General features: G+C 47.1%; 2 protein-coding genes across 4 annotated transcripts; one reads left to right on the top strand and one right to left on the bottom strand.

Moving 5' to 3' along the window:
• The first annotated feature begins 6,802 nt into the window (after nucleotides 1-6,802).
• LOC133929504 (jasmonoyl--L-amino acid synthetase GH3.5-like) lies at nucleotides 6,803-11,989 on the top strand. 2 transcript variants are annotated; one of them, XM_062376279.1, is made up of 6 exons: nucleotides 6,803-7,149; nucleotides 7,347-8,650; nucleotides 8,823-9,132; nucleotides 9,214-9,315; nucleotides 9,516-10,333; nucleotides 11,158-11,989. In XM_062376279.1, exons 2-6 carry the CDS (start codon nucleotides 8,392-8,394, stop codon nucleotides 11,700-11,702), a joined length of 2,034 nt encoding a protein of 677 aa, XP_062232263.1. In that variant the 5' UTR covers nucleotides 6,803-7,149; nucleotides 7,347-8,391; the 3' UTR covers nucleotides 11,703-11,989. The 2 variants fall into 2 exon arrangements, with proteins under 2 accessions (XP_062232263.1, XP_062232265.1); XM_062376281.1 differs by lacking the exon at nucleotides 7,347-8,650.
• Nucleotides 11,990-12,201: 212 nt separating this feature from the next.
• On the bottom strand, nucleotides 12,202-15,826 carry LOC133929505 (transcription factor FAMA-like). Of its 2 annotated transcripts, none has more exons than XM_062376283.1 (4): nucleotides 15,346-15,826; nucleotides 14,705-15,232; nucleotides 13,004-13,486; nucleotides 12,202-12,574 (listed from the first exon to the last, which is right to left on the bottom strand). In XM_062376283.1, exons 1-4 carry the CDS (start codon nucleotides 15,355-15,357, stop codon nucleotides 12,485-12,487), a joined length of 1,113 nt encoding a protein of 370 aa, XP_062232267.1. In that variant the 5' UTR covers nucleotides 15,358-15,826; the 3' UTR covers nucleotides 12,202-12,484. The 2 variants fall into 2 exon arrangements, with proteins under 2 accessions (XP_062232267.1, XP_062232266.1); XM_062376282.1 differs by having other exon boundaries at nucleotides 14,705-15,235.
• Between the last annotated feature and the right edge of the window lie 7,599 nt (nucleotides 15,827-23,425).

The following is a 23,425-nucleotide window of genomic DNA, read 5'->3' on the forward strand; positions in this document are numbered from 1 at the left end:
GCGTGGCGGCCGGAGGGCTCGGCCCCGTCGCTTTCCGCCAGATAAGGCCAGCAGCAAGTGGCACCGTCGCGGCCGTGTGTTCGGGATGCCGTGCTGCTCGAGCTACGTGACAGTAACTTTGCACAAGTGTGGCCTTCAAAAGCCCAACAGAACATGTATGCTTTCTCTTAGGCCCGTGGTTACCTTACCCAATCCAATCAATACACAGACTACGGCGATACCCAATGCGATGCAAGGCCCAAACCAACTGCTGCAACTTCGTTCACGAAACGTAACGTAAGGAGTGTACAAATAAAAATAAAACGCAATCTAGCAGATAAAGGTTCAGATAAAATACCAGTGTTCATTATTTTCATGACTTCGAGTATGATTCCACGTAACTTACTCCAGGTTGCGGATTTGCAAGCACACAACTTGCTCGCAGTTGCAACCTCAACATGTCTCAGTTAGACGGCACACCTCTAGCACCCACCCAGTTGGCTACACGACCCTTCTCCTCCAGCGACCAGCGCGGCCTAACCGGAATACGGTCCCTCGTGACGCACTCATGTACTATACTCTGCGACACACGTGAGGGATGGGCGAAGGCGCCCAAGCCAGGCACATTATGTGAGGTCGCCCTAGAGTTGGGAGATATTAGGCTAGAATTTCAGTCAATTTGGTTTTTCATGTGTATATATAACTATCACATTATGACACTACTTGTATGATATTTTTCTTTACTTATGTATTTACCATCAGCACCATTCACCATTTTCTTTCCTTTGTTAAATAGGATAGGATAGACTTACGTTAAGCATTTTGTAAGATCATGTGCTGAAAAATTGGCAAATACGTAATTGACGTAATTATGAATTTCGCAAAAGCGCAAAGTGATTTATCATTCCATGTGATGATGACATTGATAATGTGCATGCGAAGTTGTGCTTGATATGCTCGTGGTAGTATAGTTATAGAAGATGTGCGTGGGTTAATATGTATGTGATGATGATGCTTATGGTAGCATAGTAGTATTTGTGTTTTTTATATGTGTAACATACTTGTACGAGTGGTGTTGTGCAGATAATATAAGTCAAATTTGTGAAACTTTTGCTCAGAAGGAGTTGTTGGTTTTTGTTCATGTGCAGGTGTCGTCTTGAGGGCGGATATGATCGGTAACAGGATCGGGACTGGATCTAGAAAGAAACTGAGATTAAGACGATCAAGATGTCATATGGGACATTTGAGCCAGGGAGTGATGTACGTGAAAATAATCACACCATTGCATGATACGTACACGAGAGTTGTACGAGTGGCTATGGTGTGATAGAGAAGGATTGTGTCATGTGATATGATCTATGGTATGGAGCATCATATGATGTTGTGAAAGTTTTTGTTATATGATACTTACATGCGTCTGAGCTATGGAATAAAAGGAAAAGAAAAAGAAAAAGAGGAAAGTCACTGTGATGGCTCATTGTTGGTTGGCTGGCACTTGTGGTTCTATCTAGTCAATTGTACGTGCGGCTGGTTAGTTTTTTTTTTTTTTTTTTTTTTTTTGGGGAGATCCGTGTGGCTGGTTAGCTTGTGGAATCGGTGTCCATGGTGAGAGACTTGGTCCAAGTGGGCAGCACGCGGAGGTTAGCCCATGAGGCCGCTTGGAGGTCCACGCGAGCGCGCAAAAGGCAGGAGAGCAGCCCATGTGGACGGTGACCGAGCCGTGTACGGCGCCTACTGTTCCCATCGCCTGGCTTCTAAAAGAAAGAGGCTCAGCACTGTAGCACCAAGTAATATGCCAGTGCTCTGCTGGGGGGTTTTTAGAGAGAGAGAGATAGATGAAAAATTAGGTTTCACAATGGAACCTTTTAAAGATGCTTTCATATACATCATGTGAACTCATATATGCTATAAAGATTAAATTTTAGTAAGTTTTTTTCGTGTCGATTGCTTTTGTTGTTTCGTGGTGATTTTTGGTGTCTCTTTTTGATCATGACAATTTGTATTGGTTTCATGTATCTAAAATTATTCATGCGATATTTACATTTGATCTAATTTTTTCATAGTTTGTTTGTGAATTTTATATTTTTAAATTCAGATATCCAATTAACTTGATTCTTATAGAAATAATTTTATATGATTGTCTATTTTCTACTAAAATTTTTAGGGCAATTCAATAGCTGGATTTTTCTAAGTGTCACTTTTGGTGACGTGATAATCGTCTGTCCCAACTGAATTTCGTGATTTAATTGCATATTTAATTAAGGTAATTTAAATTTTAATTTAACTTTCTCAATCATTCACCTCTCTCCTATTAAGTACTTTGCACGTATTTGATTCTACATATCTATGGACTCGTACTACAACTCAAAGACGATCTGACAATTCAGGATATTAGAACTCGTAAAAAACAAAAAAGAAAGATATGGGTGTACTTTCAACACGGGACGACTTTTTACACGCAAGCTCCACCTCGATAATGCCACCTAGAGCACATGGTACCTTGTTGATATGAAAATATCATCCGATTATTTGAAGTCATATAGATACATACACACGAGCAAGACTGATCATGCTCATTCATACTAACAGGCGTGGTCAGTTGTGCTGGTGTGCATGTGTATTTATATTTTTATTTAATTCTTAATTTTAATAGATTTATTGTAATTGGTTTGATAAAAAGAATAAGCTAATATTTAATTAAAATTCTCTAAAAACATACTTTTATAACTTATAGTGATTTTAATGTCTCAAATAAATTCCCAAAAATCAGAGAAATTTTTTTTAATAGTAAGTCTCCGAAATGGACACCAAAGTTGGTGGGTTTGTGATAGTTTGCGCTAAGTATTGGTGAGTCTGTAAAATTTACTCACAAATAAACGTCTAAGGACTGTCGAAGGAAATCACACATTTGACCACAAACTAAATTGTTGGATCTAGTATAAAACTAGTATGAATGATTAAAAAGAGACACAAAGTTGAAAACTACGAATTCAAATATTTTTATTGTGGGTTTGGTAACTCGGTTAATAAAACGTCTGCACAATACTGACTTTCAGATGTAACACTATATCTTCATAAATTTTTAGGCAAATTGGAGAATGTCAATTTTTGACAAAAATTCCAGATGTCCTATCGAGGGTCTTCCGAACCTTTTTTGTTCAATAAAGGCACATGTGTGCACACATGTATTTTTTTATATGCGTCTCCTCGTTAGCTTTAAAAGTAGAGGTCGAACGTCGAAATCGTACTCTGTATGCAAAAGTTATGATTATTTTATTAACACTGTAGGGATTGGATTCAAACCTTTTCATACAAAGTCGGGTGAAGATAAGCTTTATATGAACATTATAGAACTCGACGATATGTATAACTTTTTTATTTAAAACCATATAAATGCTCAAATAATTATAACAATTTTCAGAAAATAAGGATAAAAAGTAAAGCATATCCTATTGTCATCACTAGCACCATATGTAGTAGGATGGTAAGGACGGATTGCGTAAGTTGAGAGATCTTGAATTCGAGTACCATAAACCACACGTGCATGTATATCAAACGAAAAATCGTGTTATGTGTGTGGTCGGTCGAGTGCTCATGAGCATGGTCCCGAGGTCGTTTTGGGTGATCGATCTACTGCTCGTGCGTGGTCGTTCAGGTGGATTTTTCTTTTATTTTTTATTTTTTTGAAAATGATAACACTACCGGCTGAAACTACTAGTCGACAGTGGATGTCCCTGGAATCACCGTCTGTTAAAGCCTTGAGCTGACAGTGATATCGTCTTCACTGTCGGTTCTGAGACTGACAATGATAATTAGAAACTATCATTGTCCATTACTCACTACCGACTAGAAAATCAGTAGTCAATATGATTTACCTATTAGTAGTGGTAATAGTTTTGGTGATTAACTCAACTCAACAGTGTCGATCGAAGACACATGAGACAAATGTAGTGTTGGTGTATCTTTCATGCCAAAAGGATACCTACGGCTGAACTGACCAAAACGGAGTACCGATTCTGATTGGTGGAGTAATATACTACCAGTACTATTTTCATCTTTTCATAAAAAAAAAAGTACTACTATTTCATACTCACCAAGTGGAGCTAGACAAGCCATTGAATTGGATATATATATATACACACACATATTTAGTACTTCCGGAGTATGTACTTCTAGTACGTATCTTATTATATATGGAGTATCTAATGTGATAAATAGTATGTATATGGAGTATGTGAGTATATAAGATCATCCAAGTAGCATGTATAGTTTTTTATTAGTTTGCATATATTTTTTAGTATATTACATTTTATGTACAAATAGAAAGGTATTATCAAAATCTAATAAAATTGATGGATTTTTTTTATTTTTTTTCATATAGTTGATATTGGAGTATCTTAGAATGAATATATAAATATACTCATAGTGACAAATGAGTATATCCAATTAATTTATATGGTATATCATGTGGGGAGTATGTACTCTTGAGAGGAACACTAGTTTTTCTATATATACATATATATATATATATATATATATGTATATATATAGGTAGGTATATAATGGTAGTTTTTAGATTTGTGTGACATGTCGTTACGGAGTGATTGGGTAGGCCAGCTTTGCTTTGGACTGGTGTGATCGATAGGTGCTGAGTTACAGGACTACAGGAGCATGCAAATTGCACTGCTCCAATTCAAACTTTAATTAGCCATAAATAAGATCACACACACAAACTCATGCTAACCAAAATTAACTCATGCCAACCAAAATTATTTCAAATCAACATTATCAATAATCACATACAAACTAAATCACATTTTAACTTAGTTTCTCAGTAAACATGTCACTACGTATATGCTAAAAATCACATAATATTTATTACTTCCGAGAAACCGTTCAACAACAACACATGCAGATATGGTAAAATTGTCTTCACTGTATCTCCTTGCGCTTGTTAACTTACCACACGAAATGAATACATATGCACAATAATAGAAAAGCATCCTCACAAAAAAACTATAGAAAGCTTAAATGAGCAATATTCATGTAGATATGTTGATATCAGTGTAGTTTTTTCATAAGGAAAATTGATATCTTTTATGTAAAGAAAAGTTATGAGGCAACATTAGCTCGTGCAGACATTGTACAGTCATCATATCTTAACAAAAGCAGAAGTGGTACGGTTGTAAACAGGTCACTACAGATATGCTAAAATCACTTGATAGTTATTACTTCCAAAGGGAAAACATTCAACAATTGCACATGCAGATATGACGAAATCGTCTGCACCGTATCTCCTTACACTTGTCAACTTACCGCATGCCTTGAATACATATGCACGATAATAAAAAAATATCCTCACAAAAAAACTATAGAAAGTTTAAATGGGCAATATTCATGCAGATATGCTGATATCATTGTAGTTTTTTCATAAAGAAAATTGATATCTTTTCTGGAAAGAAAAGTTATGAGGCAACATTAGCTCGTGCAGACATTCTAGAGTCATCATATATTAACAAAAGGTAAAGTGGTACGGTTGTAAACATGTCACTATGGATATATATGCTAAAATCACCTAATAGTTATTAGTTCCAAAGGAGAAAATATTCAACAACACATGCATATATGGCGAAATCATCTCCACCATATCTCTTTATACCCAAACACACTGAATATATATGCACAATAATAGAAAAGTATCTGAAAAAAACTATAGAAAGTTTAAATGAGCAATACTCATGTTGATATGTTGATATTAGTGTAGTTTTTTCATAAGGAAAATTGATATTTTTGGAAAGAAAAGTTATGAGGCAACATTAGCTCGTGCAGACATTCTAGAGTCTATCTTAACAAAAGTAGAAGTGGTACCGTTGTAAACAAGTCACTGCAGATATGCTAAAATCACCTAATAGTTATTACTTCTAAAAGGAGAAAACATTAAACAACAACACATGCAGATATCTCCTTACACTTGTCAACTTACCACACACTAAATACATATGTACGCTCAAAGAGAAAAAAGGACAAACAAATATGTTCGTCATTTGGCACAGTCACTCCTCAAATATAGCCTATAAAAGGGTAGGAAGAAGGGAAGCCCTTCCTCGTCTCATTACTCGCCACACCACACTTCTGGGTGATCCAAGTGGTATTTCATTTCTGAGTCTTCTTCTCCCTTTGTCTCGTTATAAAATCTTGACGGCCCCTTGTTATAGACCAAATGGCGGCACCAACCCTCTCATTTATTCGAAGCTGTGGTAAGCGATTTCATTCGTGTTTTCTCTTGTAAGGGATATGTTTTGGTGTTTTCATGGGGATATATTAGGGGGAAAGGTAGGATTATATGCTTTTTAAGGTTACGTATTGTAGTAAAGTATTGATATGCCTAGAACAGTATATCTGAAACTTTGATTTATGAGTGGAATTGGAAGAGTAGTGGCCATTTCAAGAACAATGGATTTCTTGGGATTGTCAAGATCAGATGCCTTCCGCCGTAGCTTATTTTGGGCGGGGTTGCTTAGAGTAAATATCTTTCAGCTTATTTTACAATTCTGAGAGGACCAAATCTCACGGCTATTTAAATATTGGGAAACCTCATGCCTCAGACTAATTTTCCCCACATGTATTACATCGGATTTGACAATGGGACATGAAACAAGTTGTGCAAGCGTCCGTCCATGCAAATGCATTGATCAATGTGCTAGTTTTCCCGCAAAAAAATGTGCTAGTTGGGCCCACCGGTCTGTCGGTCAGGTGAGACAAGGAGGAGGAGGAGGAACGGAGACATCGGCGAGAGGGAGCAACAACGACGGCCAAATCCCGCCGCATCTCTCTCTCTCTCTCTCTCTCTCTCTCTCTCTCTCTCTCCCACCTGCCGCCCCCGAGGCTCGCGAAATCACCTGCTCATTCCTCCTCGTTGTAATCATCTTCCTCCCTCCCGCTGCTGCCTTCTCAATCCCATGAGCCAGGCTCCCGACCGGCATCCTCGTCCCGCACCTGTCCATTCTCCTCCCGCCGCCTTCTCGTCCCCACAGTCTCCCGCAATCGCGTCGCAAGGCCTCTTCACCTGGCTGCGCCGCGGAACACCCATCCAGGCTGCCTCCCCTCTGCTGGCGCCGGGAGTGCGGATCCATCCGGGCTCGGATTGATTGATTTCTTCTGCTCCTCTCGGTAAGGAGCCCTCGCCTGTTTGGCTGGATATCCGGATTGTTTGTTCCAAGAGTTTGTTTTGTTCTGCTCTCGCCTTTCGGTCCTGCGAGCAATCTCAATTTCAAATCTTTCTTCTTGGGACCGGTACTCCAATTTGTTCGCTGTGCGGTGGAGTAGCAATACTGACAAACCACTTTCTTTTTCGGGTTTTTTTATAGCTGAACGCTCGTGCCCCTCCCTCTAGATGCTCTGCCGCATGGTTTCCGATTCTCTTGACGGTAAAATCTTCCAAGAAGATTGCCTGTCGCAGGTTGACTCATGCTCTGGTTCGCCCATGGCTCGCAAAGAAGATTCCCAGGACAATTCACCGCATATATTCTTCTTTCTCTATTTCGCCTTGCTTCGCAGAGCAACTTTTAACAAGCAGCACATAATTTTTTGGCAGTTTACCGTGCAGTATGTAGAGCAGCTTGCCCACAGATTGCTCGCACTTGAACAGTCAAAGCACACATTTTTATCCTTCTGCGGCAATGTTTGCACAGTTAGCTTTGTGGATTTGCTTCCTTTTTTAGTAGTTCTAGGGAGAGTGAGCCCAATCCCCCTGTTCCTTCTTCCTTGCATGGTGGATTCCTGTTCAGTCCACCCGGTGAGGCTCCCTCACGACAGCATGTTTTCTGTGGTGTTAGGTTATTAGGGGACCCTACTTAAATAATTCAGCAAACCAACCATTAATCTGCATATTTATTTATTTATTTATTGTAAATCATCCGTTTGATTGTATTGGTTTAATATTTCACAAAAGAAACATATCTATCTGACTGATGTCTAAAGACTTTGGTAGTGTGGTCAGTGGTAGGTTGTATTGCTAGCCTGGGCACCGAAAGGGTAGTTGGTTAACTGCTGGCAATTTCCCCATACTTGAGACGATTCATTTACTGTTACAGTAAACCGTAAGCTTACAAATCGCCACTGATCATGTTGCCTTTGTTGCTTTGTTTATGTCTGTTTCTTTAAGAAACTGCTATATCGTTTGTATTGTCAAACTGGCATCAGGAATCACCGTAGCAAGACTGCAAAGTCTACATGTTTCCCTGGCAATATGTATATAGCGTTTATAGTTTTTTCCCATGTTGCAGTTATTGTGTTAGTGGAATCTCTAGTAAAAATAATTGAGCAATAATGCCTTACTTTCTTGGGATTCTGATGGTTTGAATTAGTAAGCGTTGTATCGGAAAGTAAAGGCTAACTAACATATTTCTGTCAATGTTTGCACAGGTAGTCTGTAAAGTTGCCTTATTTTTCATAGTCGTTAGCTTTAGTAGGTGTACACTATACAGCTTTTGTTTTTGTTCTGTCCCCCTTTTCCCCGTTGCCATCCTACCTTGCAACGCTATGCGGTTCCTTGGAAGATTAGTGCATTTTAGCCGTTCTTCTGTCGGCAAGAAAGTTCTGCATCCTTCAATAATTTCTTACCATTCTGGTGATGATGCTACCGCACTGCAGGCTCTTTGTTTCCAGCTCAGTTAGTGGTTACAGATCCCGGAATCTTTTGCCATGCATTTTTCTGTTGTTAACTTCCTAATGTTTGATTTAAATTTTCAATATAACAATGCCTTCAGCTCTCCGCCCACAAGTTGCCAAAAATTTGGTTGCTTTATTTAAGGATGTTTGCTGTGATTCCTCTTGCAAACCAGGTGATAAAGCCAAGAATCTGCCAGTGCAAATGACGATCTGTAGCTGTGAAGAGACTGTCAATGAATTTGAGGCGTTAACACGTGATGCTGGACGCGTGCAGCGGGATACGCTGAAAAATATCCTCGAGTTGAATGCTGATGCTGAATATCTGAAGCACTTTGGTCTCAGAGGGAGGACCGATGTAGAGAGCTACAAGTCCTGCATCCCGTTGTGCGTGCACAGCGATCTTGAGCCATATATCCAAAGGATTGTTGACGGTGATAGCTCCCCAGTGCTCACTGGCAATCCCATCACCGCCCTCTCCCTCAGGTATTCATTGTGTTCTCTTTGTGTTTATTGGTCTATGAAGGTCGATGTTTCTAACCTGATTTCTTCTGTCTTTGGATCCAGTTCTGGTACAACACAGGGAAGGCCCAAGTTCTTGCCATTTAATGGTGAATTGGTTGAGACCACACTTCAAATAGTCTGGACTTCTTACGCATTTAGGAACCGGTAAGGAGCTTCAATGTGTTATATTTTCTCAAGTAATGCTGCTACTTCTGCATGCGCGACATTTTATCTGACCAAATGGAACATAAATTGATTTTGTTTATAAATTTCTGTGATGTGCATGTGATTAAACTGTTGTTTTTGTTTGTGGATTTCTTACAACATCCTACAATTTTAAACCAACATTTTATTATATTTTACAGTGAATACCCTATTGGCAAAGGAAAAGCCTTGCAGTTTATTTACGGTAGCAGGCAAGTGGTAACAAAAGGCGGCATCCTTGCTACAACTGCAACAACAAACTTGTACCGTAGCGAACGCTATAAGGAAGGAATGAAGTGTATCCAGTCTCAGTGCTGCAGTCCTGATGAAGTTATCCTGGGCCCTGACTTCCACCAATCCTTGTATTGTCACTTACTCTGTGGGTTAATATGCTCGGACGAGGTGCATCATGTGTTCTCAACATTTGCTCACAGCTTAGTCCATGCATTTCAAACATTCGAGGAGGTTTGGGAAGATCTATGTGCTGACATACGACGTGGTGTTCTCTCGAACAAAGTTACAGTGCCATCAATTCGTGAAGCTGTTTCGAAAATCCTGAAGCCCAACCCTGAGCTTGCTGACTCGATCTACAAGAAGTGTATGGGTTTGAGCAATTGGTATGGAGTTATCCCAGCACTTTGGCCAAATGCAAAGTACGTCTACGGCATTATGACAGGATCCATGGAGCCGTATCTAAAGAAATTAAGACATTATGCTGCGCACTTACCACTGATAAGTGCTGACTACGGTGCCTCTGAAGGATGGGTTGGTGCTAACATAAACCCCACAGTGCCACCTGAACAGGTGACATACGCTGTTCTCCCACATACTGGTTATTTCGAGTTCATTCCTTTGGAGAAACCCAATGGGGAGGAGACAGAGAACAGTGCCTCCATTCATTACATAGAATCAGAGCCAGTTGGCCTGACTGAAGTCGAGGTTGGCAAAATCTATGAAATTGTAATAACTACCTTTGGAGGTACATTCCTTCTCTCTTACCGAACTATTATGAAACTTAGATTCATACTGAGTTGCATATAGCAAAAGGCAGCATTCGGTTGCCACTTGCCACCATATCTTTTATTTCTGCCGTTGTCATATGATCCTGCTATGTTACGTTATACTACCTTTGTTTTCGTTTACTTGTCGCCAACTTTTTCCTGTAGCAATTTTGATCCTGCGTTTTTTTCTACGAAAAAATTATAGATACCTAAAACTTTCATATCATTAGATTCGTCGTGAAATGATTTTATTAGCATTGTATACTTTTATGTATTCGTAAATTTTTCATAGAAAACGGAGGTAGTAATATTTCAGAAGTGGAGTATATGATAATCTGTTGCCTGACAGTTAGCATTAATTTTCGATGAAAACATCGTGCTGCTCAGCCATGTCCATGCAAGCTTGAGCACTTTTTGAACAGAAAACCAAAAGGCACACAGTTGGGGTGTATACATCAAGGTTACTGCATTAAGCACATGGAGGAGAAATTATTGCATACATTTGTGGTCCAATCGTGCAGCCTACTCATTACTCATTAGGGTTTGCTTCAAATTGCATTAGGTAGCCAAAGTTGCCAAATCATTGTTGAGTCACCAGACGCATCTCGATCCTTTATTATCTCAGCTGTTAGTTCTCCTAACATATTTGTCACAAGCAATTTCAGGTACACTTAATTACATGCATGGGGAACTTGTAAACCTTAGGTGCAATGACTTGAGTAGAAAAGTTTACTTATTACTGGAGAAATACTATCATATCTCTGAATACTAATACAATCCCTTTTTGGCTGGGTTGCTGTAGGTCTATACCGTTACAGGCTAGGAGATGTTGTGCAGGTAGCCGGCTTCCACAACTCAACACCTGAGCTCCAGTTCATCTGCCGCAGAAGCCTAGTCCTGAGCATCAACATCGACAAGAACACCGAGAAAGACCTCCAGCTGGCTGTTGAGGCGGCGGCGAAGCTCTTGGAAGGGGAGAAGCTCGAAATTGTGGATTTCACGAGCTTTGTGGAGAAGTCAAGTGATCCGGGTCGCTATGTCATCTTCTGGGAGCTGAGCTCCGATGCCAGCGACGAGGTTTTAAGCAGCTGCGCAAACTGCTTGGACCTAGCCTTCGCTGATGCAGGCTACGTGGGTTCGAGGAAGATCAAGACCATTGGTCCCCTTGAGCTACGGATTCTCCGGAAGGGAACCTTCAAAGAGATCCTATATCACTTCCTGAGCCTTGGTGGCGCTGTGAGTCAGTTCAAGGCGCCTCGATTCGTGAACCCTTCAAACAGCAAGGTCTTGCAGATACTGAGCAGGAACACCACCAATAGTTACTTCAGTACCGCCTATGGGCTCTGAAATATAAAAAAAATGCCGCTACTAGTTCAATGTAATTATCTTTCTTTTTTCCCTGTTCAGTTTTAGTCTCCAGATAAAGAAAACAGTCTGTTTTAGTCTCTTTTCGGTAATGCTTTCTTTTAGTGCTGGTGCTGGCTAGAATGTAGAATCCTTGTAAATCTCTATATGTAGCTGTAGTAAGAGGTATCAGAAAAGATATGCTGTTGCTGCCTGTGCTCAGATGTTGTGCGTAGCAAATGCATGCATGCTCCAGAGTAAACACAGCCGAAAGATTTCTGACTCTTATCCGAACATCGTAATTTAGTTGTTAATGTAGTCCTGCAGATTTCATGCACCACTTACAACATTGGACTGCAGTACAGTACTGCTTTTTCTTTCCTCCCTGCACCTTATTGTGGGCTACTGGGATCTATCTGGGAATCATCCTAACACCATTACGATCTTATCTTATTGCTGTTGGCACCCATAACAGAAAGTCAGCAGTCAACAACACCGAGAAAAAGTCCCGATTAGGGAAAAGAAATCATCGTCTTGTTTAATATAATCAGCTAGTAATTGCCTCACGCTTCAGTAATACATATTGCCGCTGAATATAATACTAGTACTAGGACTAATAATGTTTTACTTGTCCCTCCAATCACTTTTACATACATCGTAGAAACGATCAAAACACGGTTTAATATATATATAGTAGAATTGCGCACATATAGAACGTGGGAAAATAGCATCTTAAGTAGTAGTAAACAAGTCGCCATTAACCGGAACCCCTTTCTTGGCTCGGATCACAGGGTGTAGTTGACGTCGATGAAACTGAGGATCTGGTGGACGGCTCCGGCGATGTCCTTGGCCGAGAATCTTGCCACTCCGGCGATCTGTCATGTTGCAGCAACATAAGGAATGCGCATGCATCCACATACAGACGCACTACTAGTATCACTTGTGTAGGACAGGAATATAAGGTCATGCTGCATATGCACCCAACTGGGGTTTGTACACTTGGGCGCATAAAAAAAATCTCAAAAAAATTATATACGTAGAAAATTTTATATATGTGTATGTTCAAGAAATTACACCAAAATATGAGCATATGTTCAATATAAAAAGGCAAAAATATGTTTTTAACAAAAAACAATTTTTGTCTTTTACATATAGAACATATGATCATATTTTGGTACAAATTAATTTTTCACATACGCATGTTCGAACGTTTTCTAACCTATGATTTTTTTTTTTTAAGAATCTTTTGATATGCACCCATGTCCATATCCTAATATCCATCCCTACTTGTAAATGTGATGTACCTTGACGTTGAAGGAGTAGAGAACGGTCTGCTCAATGGTGGTGATGTTGGTGTGCAGGATGGACATCTGCATGTCCTCGAGCGCGGCGATGGTCTTGATTAGTTGCCCGGGCCGGCGCCGGGACAGGATCTTGATCATGGCGTCCGCACCCACAGCCCTCACCTCGATGTCCGCCAGGCACGACTTGTTCTCAGCCACCTCCTCCGGAAGCCCGGCGCCGGCGCCTCCCGCATCGAGGTCCAGGACTTTGGCGGCGCCGTCGCCGCCGGCAGCTGCAGGGAACGGGAGGCTTGGGGGGTACAACGGCGGCGGTGTCTGCTGCTGAGTGGACGTTGGCACGCCGGCCGCGTCTACCACAGGGCGTGGCGTGTCGCCGGACCCGCCGTACAAGCGTCGCCGCTTCTGCGACTCTAGGCACTGGATCAGCTGCTCTAGCTCCCTGATGAACTCGATGGCGCCTCCTATGATGGATGCTTGTTCTCCCTGTAGCCAGTCAGTTACTCCACAATGTACGTATTTGTTATTTGTATCAGTTCAAGTAGGCAATAATTTAACGGCCGGTTCATATGATTGTGTTAATGAACTTATTACAAGGAAGATAATTTACCATAAATATATAATTACCGTATTTTCACTTATCTCATTTTAGTTTTTTTTTTTATCTCGAGGCTGATATATAAGTGAATATGGCGTCCAGTACCCCCTACCGCGCTTTAGGAGGAGGTCGCAATTAGCCCAAGTCGCGTGCAATTGCTTACTATATATAGGTCACAGGTTACTACGCTATATATGCATGTGTGGTTTTGATAGAGAGCGATCAAATATGTATAATACACTTGATGTATATATCTATGTGGTTTCTCCTCACAATTTTATGGTGGGCAATACTTTCAAAGGAGACTTTAAAAAATAGGAAAATTTAGATATATGCCATTATTTTAGGAGCCGGAGATGTAGGAAATGTCATGTTCCAATTTTAGGACATTTGTAACGGTATATTTCTAAATACCAAATTTGTAATAATATATTTCAGAATGTAATGGCATATATCTAAATTTTCCAAAAAAACAATGTATATGCAAGCATCACTCAAGTGATACACCTAAATTAAATACTGCACTCATATTACTCTATTGAGATTAAAGGCTTTGATGCCTCCGCAATTCCCTAACGCATACCTAGCAGATCCAGATATATGAAGTAGAGGGCTCCTCCTCCTCCTCTTCTTTCTTCTTCTTCCATACCAAAAAATTGAAGGGTACTTAGGGGACTTTCAAGTGCTTCAAGGATAAGAGGGCTGAGCCCCCTGATCCACTGTTGCAAATACCTCTCCCTTAACCCTAACTCTCACACCTCCTCTTCTTCTATTGCCAGCATCCTTAGTGATTCTCTGCCCGGAAAAAATTAGTCCTAATCTCGTGAACCCTGACCCTAAAAAGCTTGACAGCATCGCTGGAGACGATACCAGAATTTGGCTAAAATGTCAACAAAAAAAAAGAACAGCTGAGTAATGTATACCAATATAATTCCCCAAAAAATCCAAAGAAGAAAGAACACGCGTTTTTTGGTTAATTTGAAGCGAACTACATGCTAAGACGTACTCGAATAAATTCGTATGAACGACCCAGTCCAAATTAAACCCTTTGTGCAAATGTGTAAGTATTATTATATGGTGGGATAAATATATATTAAATTCCTTACCCTCTGGACGTAGGATCCTGGCATGAGTGACGTGAGGATCCTGAGATACTCGTTCATCTGCCGCCGCCGGTTGCGCTCCACGGCGATGTGCGTCATCCGCTGGCTCTCCACCTCCTCGATCGTCTTGACCGTCCGTGGTCGCTTCCGCCGCCCGCTCTTCCCCTGGTCCCCGCTCTTCTCCGCTCGGCCGCCGCCGTCAGGCTGCTGCGCCAGCGTCGTGATCTCGGAGACGCCGCCGTCGGCCGTCTTGCTGCCCTCCTGCTCCGCGTGACGCTGGCCAACGCCGCGGAGAGGAGCGGCGGGGAGGGACGGCAGGGACTGGAACCTAAAGAAGTAGCTGTCGTCGTCGTCGCCGTCGTAAACGTCGTCGCGGTCGGAGAAGCTGAGCTTGTCGAAGGACACCTGGCTCTGCGGCCCGGTAGGCGGCGGCGCCTGGCCAAGCATGTAGTCAACCATCTCGGCGCCAGCGCCGGGCTCCTCCGGCGCGCCGTCCAAGGGTGCAAAGCTATCCAGGTGACTGTGACTCTCCTGCTGCCCGTGATCATTGCAAATAAGAGATCATCTGTTGAGTACAGAACTTTTGGAATCTAAACATCGCAACCGCGCGCATAGCTAAAGCTTGCATGCACGCGAGCACATACCTCCTTGTCCATGATCAGATGTCGGTATCACACACACCGACTAGCTTGGCTGCTCCGATGAACTCAATCACGACGGACTGACACATCCATGGATGGAGGCTCGATCAGACGCCGTACGTGTACCTGCGCGTCAGTATAGTATTTGTGCATGCATGATGGACAAGCTTGCCAGTCTGAAGAACTGATGGATCGGCTACGACTCACCGGTTGTCACTAGCTAGCTAATTCGATCACCATCATGTTTTTGTTTTGCAGGATGGTTTGCAAGCAGCGAACGAGGAGGGAAGGAAGAAAGGCAGGTGAAAGTTGCAACCATACATGCACGCATGAGAGGAGACTTTTCAGATTCTTTGGTGATTCTTTAGGAAGCTAGGGGAGGAGCGTGGAGACGATCGAAGAGGAGCAAGGCTGATGAATTGGGCCGCTGCGGCGCCACCTCCAAAAGCTCCGGCCGGTGAGTTAAGTTGTTCACATGCGCGGCGCTCCCCACCTCTGCTTCTTCTTTTTTCTCTCTTCTCCTTCCCCTTTGTCGCTGCCTCCTCCACCGGTCTTCCTCTCCGTCGACGCGTCATGGATCACGGATCGGTCTTCTTTTTTCCCTCTCTCCCTCTCTCTCTCTCTTTTCCGACATGAGATGCATGCATGGGTCGCCGCCCGTGATAATTCTCCGGTTTGAAATTGAATTGACACAGAGATGGATCGACGAAGGCGCCCGTGAGATGGCCGGCGGCTATGCGGGAATTGAACGTTCCATGTATGATTTGCTCATACATGAAGACGCCAGGTCGAATCTGGACCGTACCCCTTAGATCCAACGGTCTACGAGACCTCGAGAACGGACGGTAAATGAAGCACCGACCACCCCGTGGTTCCTGCCTTCTTGCCGGCGCGGCCTCCCTGTTTGTACGTGCTCGACGTTCACACGACCAACGTTCCAAACTGCACGAGGCATCGAGAGGGTTCGCCTGAACCTGGCCATCGAACGCGCCAGCCGCCAGGCCACAAACAGCGGAGCCACAGGCAACGACATGGTGGACTTCCTCGCCATCTCGCTCGGCAACGTTCCCTGCATTGTCGACGGCGACCGGGCCCTCGGCTGCCTAGGCAAACTTCGGAAGAGCGTCGGCGTGGCCAGTCTCGATGGGAAAGATGAACATACATTAATCAGAAGCCTGGCTTCAGGAAACGAACGATTTTGCAACGAGCTCGGAATCAACATCTACCAACATTGTAAGAAATCCGACTATCAATGATGACAGCTTATCATCACGGTATAATGATATTTTTATCATAGAATAATAATAGTGATTTTTTTTTGCGTCACATGCTTCGTCACAAAATCTACGTCATAAAATATACTTAGTGACGAAGTCCATAAAATCGTTGTGAAATATCTTACATTTATGACGATTATACTATTGTCTTGGAAAAGAGACTATTTAATGACATTTTTATTTGTCATGCAATGTGAGATTAAACATTATTATTGACTCGTGTTTCGTCACTAAAATTCACATTGCCATTGCTTGTCCATGACAAAAAAAGAAAAGAAAAAGAAATCGTCATACATCTAATAAGAATATTACTAATATAGAAATACATTACAGAATAATCTGAACATTTGGACTATCTCATTACATCAAATCACAAAATCTTTCATAAAAATATAGACAACACAAAGTCAAGTTGTCTCCAACACAAGTGCAAAATATAAGTATATCTACATCTTACCATACATGCAGTCATCACAAACTTCAAAAGATAGCTTGTACCATGTTCTACTGAAAACATGATTACCTAAACCATATATTCATCAAAGACTTTAAAAACTACCTTATACCATGCACTATTAGAAAGAAGATTAACCTAATCTATGTTTGACGACTAGCTAATGAGGCGCAAAAGAATCTCATCAGTTCTCTATTGCTTGCCTCTGAGAAGTGTCATCTGGTCTTCAAGCTGTCTTATGTGTGCAGCCTTTCCATGCACATATCTTAAGTACTAACTTTCAGATATATTTTTATCATCTCTTACTTCCATCCCTCCTGCATTTGAGTGACATCAAAATATAGTGAGCAGATCACACACTTTATCTGTTTCATAATTGCTAAATACATATTAACACAGAATATGTTATTAATGAAAAATGAATGAAGAGTTTGAAGCTATACATGGAAAGTGTAATTGATCTTATCATGATAGTAAACTATTTTCTTCCAATGTTTTCTTATATGAACAAGAAAAAGGATAACTCAGAACATTATATTAATATAATATGACCAAAGAGCAATTGAAATTCAGAAATTGCAGCATAGGAACCTGAACAATAATGCATGTGCACTAGTAATTCCAGTATAGGTCCAGACTCTACAGAATATTTCTATGCTTCACTCAGCTTATAGAAACAAGTATACTTCATCCACCAGAAGGAAATAAACTATCTACAAAATTGTTCAGTTTGACTATCTGTCGGAGGGTGAACTCCTGTCGCAGGGATCCCGAGAGACCCCTTTTTAGAGATTCGGCCGGGGGGATGATCCTAGAAAAGTTTGCACGGGAAATGAGCGGAAAAGGAAATAAATGCGATGGCTTGCGGGGACACCGGGTTTTTGGACAGGTTCGGGCCGCGCGGAGGCGTAACACCCTACTCCTGTGTGAGTGTTATCTCTGGTTCTCGAAGGAGAACTCTTTTACAAAAGAGTCGAAGGCTCTTATGTTCTAGCTAGCTGGTCTCTTGATCGTCTTGCGATCGGGGCTGTTCTTTCCTTGTTCTCTTTTTCTGTCTTTGTCTATCCGTCCTCTCTAGCGTCCTCCTTCCTTTCCTTTTATAGATGCGCCGACCTCGACATATCCTGAATGGGAAAGAGGGGATGCCAATGCCCAGGTGCCACGGAGAAAGGCCTAATCATCTCATTTTGGCGAAGTGACAGGGGCGGTGGAGGAAGGCGGCGCGCATTCGACCACTAGCCGCTGTGGAAGCATCGGGGTGCCATAAAAGAAAGGCCCACCGGACAGCCTCAGAGGTGCCCGGTGCGCCCACTCTGTCTTGTTCTCCTGCCAGGGCAGGGTGGCAGGCCGAGTGCTTCGATTCTGGTAACGTTATCCCGAGGTGCGCAAGTGGAAACGGGACGGGACCCGTGCATTTAATGAACCCACGCCCCCCAGCCTGGGCATGGCCGGGTCTGACACTGGGGCGTGGGCAGCCGAGAATGTCAGGATGTCAGAATGCCAGGCCACGCGCGCCTATTAAATGCGGCATCGGGCCCTTGACTGGATGACACTCTGGCGACGGGGCCCTTTGAGTCTTTGAACGATCTTGCGCGAACCTTCTGGGGACCGAGTCCCCGGGGGCTGCCACGTGCAGCCCCGAGCACTATCTCCCGAGCACTTTAGAGGGACCTTCGGGGCACCGAGTCCTCGGGGGCTGCCACGCGCAGCCCCGAGCACCCTCTCCCGAGTACTTGAGTGAGACCTTCGGGGCACCGAGTCCTCGCGGGCTGCCACGTGCAGCCCCGAGCACCCTCTCCCGAGCACTTTAGAGGGACCTTCGGGGCACCGAGTCCTCGGGGGCTGCCACGCGCAGCCCCGAGCACCCTCTCCCGAGTACTTGAGTGAGACCTTCGGGGCACCGAGTCCTCGCGGGCTGCCACGTGCAGCCCCGAGCACCCTCTCCCGAGCACTTTAGAGGGACCTTCGGGGCACCGAGTCCTCGGGGGCTGCCACGCGCAGCCCCGAGCACCCTCTCCCGAGTACTTGAGTGAGACCTTCGGGGCACCGAGTCCTCGCGGGCTGCCACGTGCAGCCCCGAGCACCCTCTCCCGAGTCTCTGCTTTTACCTTGCAGGGTGGTGATATGTGGTGGGCGGCCGGTTTGGCCTCGGGACTTAGGGACCCCTGGTTCTAAATACACCGACAGTAGCCCCCGGGCCCGTTTGGCAGCCGATGGGACAGAGACTGCGAATGGGCCCTTCGTCGCGACCGAGGTCAAGGCGGGCCGAATGCCACGCGGCAAGCTTTCCAGAGGTGGCCCCTGCGGTTTCTAGACATCAAGCAGACCCCAACGGGCAAATGAGTGGACGCGTGTCCATACAACTTCCGAGGGGTGTGATAATCATACGGGCGGCCCGTGCGGTTGCCGCGCAGATTGAGGAAAATACGCCTGGCAAAATGCTGACATCGCGCGATCGGCGGGAGATTCGCCTGTCAGTTGCGTCGATCGAGGCGACACTTCGCCGAGCGAACCGTCGGGGCGGCAGTTTTTGAATTTTGAGATATAAAAGGGGGGAAGGATCGGTCCGTTCCCTTTTTTCACGCTCCCTCGCACTCGCGCTTCTGCTTCTTTCGTGCTTCTACTTTTCTCTCTCCTTCCACCGAAAACCACCCTCTTCTCCGACGAGATGTCGAAGGTTGGAGGGGGACGCCGGGATCGGGCTCCGATCAGCGTTTTGCCGGAGTCTCGCCTGAGGAATGAGGAGGCGGCGGACAAAATTAGGAAGCTGCTGGTGCCGGAGGGTCAGGAAGGCGCTGTGGTGGTGAAGCCGGCAACTCTGACGCCGGCGACGACCGTTCCCGGACGAACGGTCCTCTTCACCTCCTTCGTGGCGGCGGGGCTGGTGCCGCCGTTCTCCGCATTCTTCATGCAAGTGCTGGAGACTTACGGCATCCAGATGGCGCACCTGAGCCCCAACTCCGTCGTGGCGCTGGCGGTCTTCGCCCATCTCTGCGAAATGTTCGTGGGGGTGGTGCCGTCGGCGACGCTGCTTCGCCATTTCTTCGTCCTTCGACCGGTGGGGAAGAAGAGGGGGCACTCCACGGCGGATGTTGCGGGGTGCTGCAACCTTCGGCTTCGGGAAGGCCTGGGGGACCAATATATCCCCCAGGTGGTGCGCAGCAAGTGGGAGGAGTGGCGACGGGACTGGTTCTTCGTCGACACCGACCCCCACGAGCGGCTCGAACTGCCAGAGAAGGCGGCGGAACCTCGGCGATCGACGTGGGAGGCGCCGCCGCCAGAAGATGCGAGGCTAAAGCCGGTGCTGGAGCGCATCCTGGAGCTGCGCGAGTCCGGGCTAACCTCCGTTATGGTGGTCGCGGACTTCCTGCGACGTCGACTGGCGCCCTTGCGGGAGCGGGCCCGGCCAAGCTGGTTCTACACCGGGCCGGAGGACATCACCAGGACCCAGATCGGCGCGAGCTGGGATCTGGGGCAGGCGGAGCTGCGAGGGATGATCCGAGTGATCACCGGGTCGGAGGACATGAGCCGGGCGGAGCTTCCGTGGCCGGAGATGGCGCTCTGCGCCAATCCCGACCGGGTGGCTATCCTGAAGCGGCTGCCGGAGTTCGACGCCCAGGGGCCCGTGGACCGGCCAAGAAGCCGGAGTCCCGAGGCCTCCGAACTCCCCGGGCTGGAAGATCTCCTGGGCGAGGAGGGCGTTGGCAGCGCGGCGCAGGCCGGCGACGGGGCTGCCGCAACCAGCAGCCGCCGCGCCGGAGAAGAGGCTGCCCCCGAAGCTGCCGCGGAGTCGACGCCGGGAGACCGGGGAAAAAGACCCCGGAATTTGATCCTGCTGCCGGAGTCTCCGCCGTCGCCGACGGCAGCGGCGGCGTTCCCGGTGCTGGAGCCGCGCCTGGTGCGGATGGGGCCCGCGCCGACGCCTGCGACCACGCCGGCGACCTGCACGGCGGAGTCCGAGACTCGGGCGGCGGCACCCGAGGCCCGCTCTGTGGCCCAGCCGAGCCCCCAGCGGAAGAGGCGGCGGGAGGGGTCCGGACCGACGTCACCGGACCCGGACGTCCGGCTCCCAGCGGCCAAGTGGCGATATCGGTGAGTTATTTCTCTTGCTTTCCCATGGGTATTTTCGGCCCGAACTAAGTTTTGGCTCTTTTACTTGTCTCCCGTAGGCCGGCCGCAGCCGTTGCGGCGTCGGAGAAGGAGCAGGCGCCAAGGGCGGAGCCGAACCTGCCCGCTGCGCCAGCGCAGGCAAGTGTAGGAACGGCGGAGGCGCCGATTGACGTGGAGGCGTCAATCGACGGGGCGGCTGTGGGGAGAGAGGTAGTGGCGGCGACTACGGAAACGGCGCCGGCGGAGCCTACCCCGGGCGCGGAGAGCCCGGGGCGGAGAACAGTGGAGGCGGATACCTCGTCGGGACCGGTGGCCAAGGCGGCTGATGCAGGAGCGCAGCCGCCGTCCGAGGCCTTAGTTCCGGAGGAGCCTACCCCGGCCAGTCAGAGCCCGGGGCGGATGGCGGCGCAGGGCCCGGCGGAGAGCTTGGTCCCCCTGGAGGGATCCGGCGGAGAAGCCCGGGAGCCCTCGGCGCCCGCGGTGCCTGGCCGGCCTACCGATCCCTTCTCGGCCGCCATTGAAGGCGTCCGAGCTGCCGTCGGGCAGTTGGGCGCGGCGGTGGATGCCAAGGAGGGGGAGCTCGAAGCCGAGCGCGCCCGCCTGGCACTGGAGAGGGCGCAGCTGGCCAGCGCCCGAGAGGAGGCCCGTGCGGCAACCGTGCGGGAGCAAAAACTCCTTGATGACATCCGCGCGGGAGCCGCGCGGGAACTTGAAGACGCCGCCCGCCTGGCCGAGGCGTCGAGGCGGCAGGCTGCCGATGCCCTTGCCAGGATGGGGCAGGCGCAGGTGAGGGAGGCGGCGGTCACGTCCCGGGAGCGGCTTGCAGAGGAGCGGCAGGCCGAGCTGGCCCGCCGAGAGGGCGCGGTCGAGAAGACGCGCGCCGACCTCCAGCGCTGGGAAGACGACCTCCAGAGGATCAGAGGAGAAATCAAGCGCTGGGAAGAAGACGTCTCCATCCGGGAAGTGGACAACGCGCTGTCTGCGTCTGACCTCGGAGCCCGGGAGGACTCGGTGGTCCAGCAGGAGGAGGCGCTGGCCCGGCGGGAGAGTGAGCTGAGTCGCCGGGAAGGCGAGCTGAGTCGCCGGGAAGGCGAGGCAGCTGCCGCGGCGGCCGCCGCGGCTACCAGGGCGGAAGAGAACGCGAAACACGAGGCGGAACTGACCGCCCGTGAACAGGCCCTGTCCGAGGTGGTGGCCAAGGCGAAGCAGGATGCTGCCCCTGCCGCAGCCGGCGGTTCTTCTGGTCCGGCCGGGGACCAGGGACTTGAGGCACAGCTGCGGGTCGCCAAGGAGAAGCTCGAGGCGGCCTTCGTCTCGCGGGTTAACCTGGTGCAGATGCTGGAGGATATACTCCGGCGGATGCGACGGGCCATGGAGAAAGGCGGCCTTGGGCGGCTTGTCGGCGACACGAAGGGCGACGGCCCCGCACGGCAAGTGCTGGAGCTGCAGCAAGTCTGCGAGCGCCTCGAGACCCTGCCCTGGGCAGTCCAGGAGCTCGCTGCCCGGGAGGGACGTGGCCTGGCTCATGCCGTGGCTGAGCATGTCCTGGCCTGCTACCGAAGCAGGGACCCGAACTTCCCGCTGGAGCCGGCGCGGGAGGGAGTGGTCGAGGCTGAGGAGGAGGCCGCCCGGGCAGCGGTTAGTAGTACCGCCTCTGCGGTGGCGGCCGGCTTCAGGCGGGAGGTGCCACCACCGCCAGCCCCCGGGGACGACTCAGAAGACTCAGCCGACGCCTCTGCCGCAGACTAGGCCGGCGGCGCCCTTATCTTTTTTGTTGCAGATGTAGGAGTGAACCTTTAGAAAAAGCTTTGTCCAGGTCTTGTGAATATAATGGCAGCTTTTCCTTGGGCTCGCAACTTCAATTTCTTTGTATGCTTAATGTTTCTTTCCGGCGCTCTGTCTGGAAGTCCCGAGGAGTACTCAGTCGGGCCGCTCCCGACCTTTCCATCCCCGAAAAACGAAGTAGTTGTGGTCGCCGGTGTTGGCGCAGCCAGCCTTCGAGCTCTCGCGAGTCCGTACTGCCTAGCTTAAGAAACAAAGACACAGACTCCCTGCCCGGGAGATAGAACGGCCCTGCCCGGAACACGCCGTGCCCAGTGAACACCTTTTCACTTTGCGACCACTCAGCCGGTAGAAGGGAGACGCGTGCGAGCGAGAATGTGACCAAGAGTCCTCGCGGTTCGGTGGTGCCCGGGCTCAAAAAAGGGCCGGACCGAGTACTGACAGCCTGCCCCCAAGGCCT

This window comes from Phragmites australis, chromosome 9 (genome assembly GCF_958298935.1).
Source record: "Phragmites australis chromosome 9, lpPhrAust1.1, whole genome shotgun sequence".
NCBI classification, from domain to species: domain Eukaryota; kingdom Viridiplantae; phylum Streptophyta; class Magnoliopsida; order Poales; family Poaceae; genus Phragmites; species Phragmites australis.